Source organism: Saccopteryx leptura, chromosome 6 (assembly GCF_036850995.1).
Source record: "Saccopteryx leptura isolate mSacLep1 chromosome 6, mSacLep1_pri_phased_curated, whole genome shotgun sequence".
Lineage (NCBI taxonomy): Eukaryota > Metazoa > Chordata > Mammalia > Chiroptera > Emballonuridae > Saccopteryx > Saccopteryx leptura.
Window position 1 is genome coordinate 30,634,538 of NC_089508.1, and position 8,233 is coordinate 30,642,770.

At 40.0% G+C, this 8,233-nt stretch overlaps 1 protein-coding gene across 1 annotated transcript; it reads right to left on the reverse strand.

The window, feature by feature from the left end:
* Window positions 1-483: 483 nt before the first annotated feature.
* Window positions 484-2,601, reverse strand: LOC136377282 (disintegrin and metalloproteinase domain-containing protein 21-like). The gene has a single exon (XM_066343818.1). The coding sequence runs from the start codon at window positions 2,599-2,601 to the stop codon at window positions 484-486; it is 2,118 nt and encodes a 705-aa protein (XP_066199915.1).
* Between the last annotated feature and the right edge of the window lie 5,632 nt (window positions 2,602-8,233).

The following is an 8,233-nucleotide window of genomic DNA, read 5'->3' on the forward strand; positions in this document are numbered from 1 at the left end:
GAAAAACATTTCCAAGATTTCAAATTCCAATCCTAGTCAAAAGTACCCAACTGCTGATAAATAGTATCCACTGTGTTGTCAAAAGGAAATGTATCCTCTCCACCTTTTAGAAATTACTTTGGAAATAAACAGACACGACTCACCCATAGGTCTTTAGATGTCTATCTCCTGGCTTGCCTGTGAGTTATATCTGCACTTAAGAAACACAAAGAGAACCAACTTTATTAAAGATCTTTATTTGCTGCTTACACAGCGAACAGTAGTTAGGAAGGTGTTAGGAAACATTGATGCCAATGTTTCTGATACAGACAAAAAGGAAATTTTCTTCATTTTTTCTGTAAACTGTCAGAAATGTGCTCAGTTTCAGGCATGTAGCATTTCTACCTCCAAGAAACTAATACTTTTTTATTCATAGGGTATTAAATTAGAGACATTCTCTTAATCTGAAGGGTGTGTCTTGGTCTCCTTAGGACTGAAATGTTTTTAAAGGTACATAAATACAGCAGTCAACAGTAGAAGCAAAATTGACAAACTAAGAATCATGACCAGTGGGAAGAAAACGTTTGTGGCAGATGCTGGGCCACTGTCGTCACTCCCTCCAGAGCCTCTGTTCAGGCAGTAGGGCGGGGACCACCCATAGCCACAGTGGCAGTGATGTTTATTATTGCAGAGTCCCTTCATGTGGCAGGTCTCAGGCAGGCAGACTTGTGACAGGAGAGAGAGACTGACACACTTCTTGTGTATGCAGATCATTCCTGAACCACACATGGTGCCATTTTTCACTTCACCAAGATCAGGTGTGCCCGCCTCTAAATGATAACTGACACTCCAGCAGGTGACACCATTGATTTGAGTGTGCTGCAAAGCAGAATGGTCTCCTAGATGGGGAATGACTCCCATATTTTCACACTGAACTTGCCCACAAAAGATATCTGACATATTACATTTCAGGTATGCCGTGCCATTTAGACCACAGTGTCCAAAACGGTTTCCCTGGGAGTTGATTTCTTTATAGCAGTGCTGAGATGCACTCCTTGCACCTTCACCAAAAATCTCCCTGCACTGTTTGTCATGGCTATTACATCTCTTTTGATAGCAGTAGGCATTCTCGCTACAGGGAATCCCATCCTGTACGTATACATCTTCTGGGCACTGATGGGATGTCCCATTGCACCACTCTGGAAGGTCACACTCACCGATTTTTTGTCTGCACACTGTCCCTGATGGCATGAACCTGCAGTCTTTGCAACAAAGCCCAAAAGCACAAGTAGCACCAGGACTCAGAGTGCAGTCCAATAGACAGCAGGGATCTTGTTCACACTGCTTTATAGATCCACAGTCACATTCCTCTCCTTCTTCAACCACGTTGTTACCACAGCGCTTTGGCATGAGGACTTTCCCTGGACTTGGAGGATTGTGCAGACATGATCCCTGGTTTAATGTGGTTTTGGTAAAATCTGCATAACTACAGTTGCTGAATCTTTTTGCTGGCACTCTGATAGCATTCATGATGCAACCACTTTGCTCACATGAACAGAATTCTTCATCATGCTGCATACCTAAAGTATGACCTAACTCATGAGCCACAGTGAGGGCAAAAAGAGACCAAGGGTCTCCTTGGAAATTATTAACTCCACAGTCAATAGGAGGATGACATATTCCTGCAACATAGGCTATACCAAGTGTACCCATAAGTGAATTTTTAATGAAAATATGTGCAGCATCATATTGTAGCCAGGAAAGTCTGATTTGTTTCCACTGAGTAAAATCCTCCAGAACCTGCTCTATGCTTATCATTGGGAAAACATTCTCATGGTTCCAAATCTCAACCCCAACCAAAATCACATAAGTACCCAACTGCTGATAGATGGAATCCACTAGGTTAGTAACAAGAAATACATCCTCCTGCACCTTTGAGAAGTTGCTTTCAGAGTAAATGAAGAAACTTTGGTCTACCACCACAACCAGCTCCAGAAACCAGGAGGGGATCCACCAGTTATCAGTAGAATTTTGTTTCCGAATTTTTTTCTCAGCCTTTACAAATTCCAATTGTTGATGTGCTATTTCCTTCTTTGTTAAGCCACATCTAATAGGCAGGAACTGTGTCTCATTAATGTTTATCTTATAAACCAGGTGTTCAAATGTGGTAGAGTGCCTAATGGGCTCGATTTCATAAGCAAGGTCATTTATTTGTAGCATTCCTCGAAAGCCTCCAGAACAGGTACTGAGAGCAACCAGGGACTCATGGAAGCCCTCAACATAACCATGATAGTAGCAGTCATTAGGAACAAAAGGCTGTTCTTCCTGGAGGGCATACTGGTCCGTGTAGGTGAACACTAGTAGGTGTCTGGAAACCAAGAGCTTCTTGATTCCCATGTGGACAATGTATCTCCAGCCCCCAAACTGAATGCTATAGGAGAGCCAGCCTGGAGTCTCTGCACCCCTGGCCTTGCTGGTCACCTTTAGGGGGATCACCACTTCTGGGGAGCTGAGGTGTTGGGTGGATCTAGCCTGGGAGGGGCCAGAAGGGAACACAAATACCCCAGGCCAGAGCAGCAGGAGAACAACACTCATGGACAGCCTGACCTCACCAGCCACCATTATGGAACTGCCATGATGGAGTCAGATGTACAGAGAAAATGAATGTGAGACACTCTGAGTCTGGCTCCTCCCTCTAAGCTGGTCGTTGTGTAGAGCTGACCTTTAAGGATCTGAGTCCCAGCAGAGTTGGCCAGCAGAATTGCTGTGCTGAAATTGAAATAAAAAGAGGGATAGGGGAGAAGGAGGTGGGAATAGGTGAGGAAAGTGGGAGTGAGAAAGAACTGAGTGTTAAAAAAATGATTAATGAATCACAAAATTAGATTTGCTTTCAAAAAATGGTGTTGGGAAGGAAGGAGTTATAGATAAGAGTATTGGCCTTTATTGGTAATTGTTGAAGTTGGGTGATAGGTACTTCTCTTTCCATTAAATCTGAGAAGACTTGCGTAGGAGATATGAAAATGAGGATGCCTTAACTACCAATAATCTCCTGGACTCTGACTTCATTCCTTGTCAATACTTCCTTTACCCTGATTCAAATTCCTCTGTATCTGTTTGTATGGCTTTTCCTGTGACAGCTGCTGTCTTTTTATTTATATATTTATTTGATGACCAAGGAAAAGGGAGAGAGAACCAAATTCAATCTTAAACCCCTTCACAGAGCTCCCTATATCTACTTATTAAACTGGAGATTCAACAGAATTTACTTCTTTCCCTAAAGCTCACTCTAGAAAAATCCAGTTCTTAGCAGCTCTGTGTACCTCGTAATTCAAAGTCTGGGCTCCCATTCTCCACAGCTCTCATTTCTAAACCATTCATCCTGCTACATTTGACTGCACTAATTTTTAGCCTTTCTTTTGCACTCTTCCACTAACCACTCCCTGTCATTCTGTTATACACTTCAAAGCCTTTGATACCTCACTGGTACTTATTCTCCACCCAAAAATCCCACCTTCCTCATAAATAATGATAGAAATTATTAGACAATTCATCTGAAAACCGAAGGGTTTCTCAACATTTTTTTAGCTTTTCTAATTCAGCTTCATGGTACTTCAGTTTACCCACCCACTATCAATCTATACCTTGATGTCACCAAATGAAACAGAACAAAACCATTTCTTACATCCTAAGCAATTTACCAATAATTTTAAACCTTCCAGCTCTCCCTTACTCCTGCTATACCTATTCCTCAAACTCAAAGAGAATCCAAATACTTTTGTCTTCCATTATCTCCCATTTCTCTCAACCTCATGTCCCTCTTCAATTCCATTTCAATTGAGCCGAGGTGACCAGTTCCATCACTTCAACCACTTTATGCCCAAATCTTTAATCCCCTAAAGCTCTCTAATAACACTAATTTGCGAAACAAACACAACTGGTTTAATTCTGCCATGTACTTTTTCTATTTCTATTACAAAACGCTCATACACCACTTAGGCAAGAATCTCAAAACAATGTGTTTGTGAAAATCTTAAAAAGGGAATGTATAATCAGAACTGGAAATGGATGGAGGTGAGAAGTCAGCTGATATTTCAAACCCTCCCATGCCATTTTCTCCTTCTCTTCATTCATTCTCCCGGCCGTTATGTTTACACATGCCTAATATTCTGAGCTCCTCATTAATGTATAGTGTCAGTAGTCAATACATTCTGAATGCCTTTCAGTCACAGAGGAAAATAGTTAACCAAGTAGACTTCATCTCTTTCTCTCTAACATAGAGTATTTAAGTTTGTAATTTATTGTAGATTTGCTGTGTGGATACTGGAGATGGGGAGGACTTGTTTCAGTCTGAAGAATATCCTTAGCATTAACCTGTCTAGAGAGTGTGGATCCATATGAGCACATTCCATTGCTAATGGATAGGCACTTTATTCCAGGCGCAAGTAGCTCACAAAAGAAAAACAAAGTTCACAGACAAATATAAAAACTTCCAAGGACAAAGATCTCTAAATTTGGTGTATCTCTCAATATGTTTGTTACTTATTATGGAGTGGCAGTTGTGAATGGGAGGGTGGACAGTTGGAAGGGCTAATTAAAACAGAGTGTTGTGAAGAAGGCTGATAAGTATATATATAAACCACACCATATTATTTTTCTTAGAGTTCATCTTTAGAGCAGGCGATAATGTGAAAATGCTTCAAACGATATTGTTTGCCCTCTCTCTATTTTTCCTAGGACCCAGAGATCTAAACTACTAAAGAAACATCATTCTACTATCAGCACTATAAAGTGGTGCCTTAAAATCTCATATGCCCTAGGCCCTGACCGGTTGGCTAAGTGAATAGATCTTCGTCCTGGCATGCAGACGTTCTGGGTTCAATCCTTGGTCAGGGCACACACATGAGATGTGACCGTCTGCTTCTCTCCGCTTCTTTCTTCCTCTCTTGCAGCCAGTGGCTCGATTTGTTCGAGTGTTAGTCTTGGGACTCTCTGAGGACAGCTCAGTTGATTCGAGCATTGACCCCTGACTGGGGTTGCTGGGTGGATCCCAGTCAGGGTGCATGTGGGAGTCAGTCTCTCTATGTCCTCTCCTCTTACTTAAAAAAACCAAAGCAAAGCAAAGCAAACAAAGAAGAAAAACCCATATGCTCTAACGATATTAGAATCTCAAAATAGACAACTTCCTTCCTCCATAAGTTTCACCAACCCATCGTTCCTTTCTCCATAGCTGTTTCAAATTCCTCAAGACTTCTATTTATCCATCTCTCTTCTTATTCTATCAGGCTCAAATGCACTGTTTTCCCATCTGTCTGTCACTAACGTTGACTCATTAGTGAGTCATGAAATCAGTGTAATAGGTCCTAAGCCGCAGTTTTTTCTTTAAGGAATGTGAATAAAAATATCAGATGACATTCCTAGAAATTCCTTAGCAACTCTTTCACATAGGGTGCAAAATTTGGGGGGTATCTGTGTATGTGTATGTATAAATTGGATTTCTTACTCTGGAACGTAGTAAAAAAATCTATGTCTATCTATATCTATATCTATATCTATATCTATATCTATATATCTATATCTATATCTATCTATATATCTATATCTATATCTCATCTATAGTGATGCCAAATTCAAAAAGACAAAATGGCTTCTAAGATATTCACCATTACAAACCAGTCTGAGTCCACGCCCATTTCCTCCCAGTCTCAGTTGGAAAATAATCCTCCCCAGAGTCATGTCATCTTCTCCTCCAAGATCTCTTATCCTACTTACTTGAGGACTGGTCCTATCAATTTTCCCTATTTTCAACTTTATTTTCTCCGATTTTACTTGTTCTTAACTGGAAATTATAGTAAGCAATTTATTCTGGTTTGCCTGGGACTGTCTTGGTTCCTGGTTTTAAAACTGCAAGTCTGTATCCCAGCAATATGTTCAGTGCTAGGTAACCAGGAATGGTTAGTCACCCTATCCACAAACCTTATCCCAGACATGTGTAAGTCTCATCTTTAAAAAGGAAAACAAAACAAGTCTCTGGCCAGTTGGCTCAGTGGTAGAGTATTGGCCCATCATGTGGATATCCTAAGTTCAATTCCTGATCAGGGTACACTAGAGAAGCGACCATCTCCTTCTCCACACCCACCCACTTTTGCTCCCAAATCCCATGTTTTTATTGGTTCAAGTGCATCGGTCACAGGCACTGAGGATGGCTCAATGGAGCCTCTGCCTTAGATGCTAAAAATAGGTAGGTTGTAGGTTGTGAGCATGGCCCCAAATGGCCAGAGCATCAGTCCCAGATGGGGGTTGCAAGATTGATCCTTGTCGTGATGCATATGGGAGAGTCTGTCTATCTCCTGTCCTCTCACTTGGAAAAGAAGAAAGAAAAAAAAGGAAAAAAAAAAAAAAGTTAAACTTCACATTAGCCAACATAGTATCCCAGCTACCACTTTGTACATAGAGCCAAACTTCATGAATGACTTACCAGCAGAAGAAACAGTAGTTTCCATGGCCTTTGCTTTCTAAACGCTTTATACTATACTTATCAATGAACAAAGACTGGTAGTTGAGACCTTAACAAAGGAAAAGCCCACCCCCTTTTGTCTCTCAGATGACTGAGTTCTAGATTTAGCTGCTTAGCAACAAGGATCTTTCACCTGCCTGAAACAGCAGCTGGCTCTCAAGGATATGTTGCTGTGGCTCCACCATTTCCATTCAGATTTTTGTCTGACTTCAATATAACTAAAATCAGGTAGTGTTCTCGACTTCATTTTGTATCCTCCCACAGTTTTGATGCCTTTCTTCTTCATAATTTACTCCTGCTATTGCATTGGCCAAGACTGTTAATCACTTTTCACTACTGGACTAAAATATAATAACTTTCTTGATCATTATCAAATTCTACATATAGCATTGAATCTCTAAATAACCAAGACAATATTAATATCCTGTAATTCTGTTTATAATTACTATAGTCAATTTATTTTTATTATATAATTTATAACCTTGCTATTTTGTTTTATATACAAGCTTTTAATATTGCATGTCAAAGTATAACTTTTCTGAGAAAAATATGCTTATACTGGTTTGGTAGAGAATTTATGGTATAGTATTTGGCAAAATATATCATCTATAAAATTTCAACTATAGAAAAACTGCATAGAATAAAAGGTAATTCAATAAAATATTAATTCTAACTCTAGGTAAATTCTGTTTTAAAGGGATTCTTGGCTGATGAGTCTTTCTACCTCCTAATTTAATTCATAGATTCTGAGCTCTATGAGATAACCATTAAATAGCAGCATGTTTAAGTGGCAGTCCCCTTCTATTTCGTCTCAGAAAAAGTTTCTTCTATCCAGGCTATTTTGTCAGGTATTCACTTGGGCTATTAGTATTTTAAAATTAATTAATTTATTTATTTGAGGGGTAACACAGGTTATGCCTGAAGACCATTATTGTAAGTTAAAGAAGCCAGTCAGTGAAAGACAAGTAGCATATGATTTCACTCATATGTGGAATCTAATGAACAAAGTGAACAAGCAAAACAGGGAGAGACCCAGAGAGAAGGCTGACAGCTATGGTGGTTTGGGCTGGCTGAAGGGATTGAGCAAAAAGAAGAGAATAACTTGTGGGCATGGACAAAAGTGCAGGGATTACTGAGTGGAGGATGGGTGGAAGAAGTTGGAGGATGGGAGGGGATGATAAATATTATAGTTATAGATGGAGACTTGACTTGGGGTGGTAAATACACAGTGCTATGTATAGATGATGTGCTGTAGAATTGTGCACCAGGAATATTCCATCTCATAAACTATTTTATTTATCCAGGAAGAACTAGAGACACTTTTTTTTAGGAGTTTGGTAGGACTATAACAAAGATCAGTTTATCACTGTCACAGTAGGAGAGAAGAATAGGGTAGGACTAAAAAGTAATCAAAGAAATAATGGCTGAAGATTTTTTAAATTTGAAAAAAGTTATAGCCTGACCTGTGGTGGCGCAGTGGATAAAGCATCGACCTGGAAATGCTGAGGTCGCCGGTTCAAAACCCTGGTCTTGCCTGGTCAAGGCACATATGGGAGTTGATGCTTCCAGCTCCTCCCCCTTCTCTCTCTCTGTCTCTCTCTCCTCTCTCTCCCTCTCTCCCTCTCTGTCTCTCTCTCTCCCTCTCTCTCTCCTTTCTAAAAATGAAAAAAAAAGAAAAAAAAGAAAAAAAAGAAAAAAGTTATATACCACAGATTCAAGACCTTGAGGGAGCCATAAACA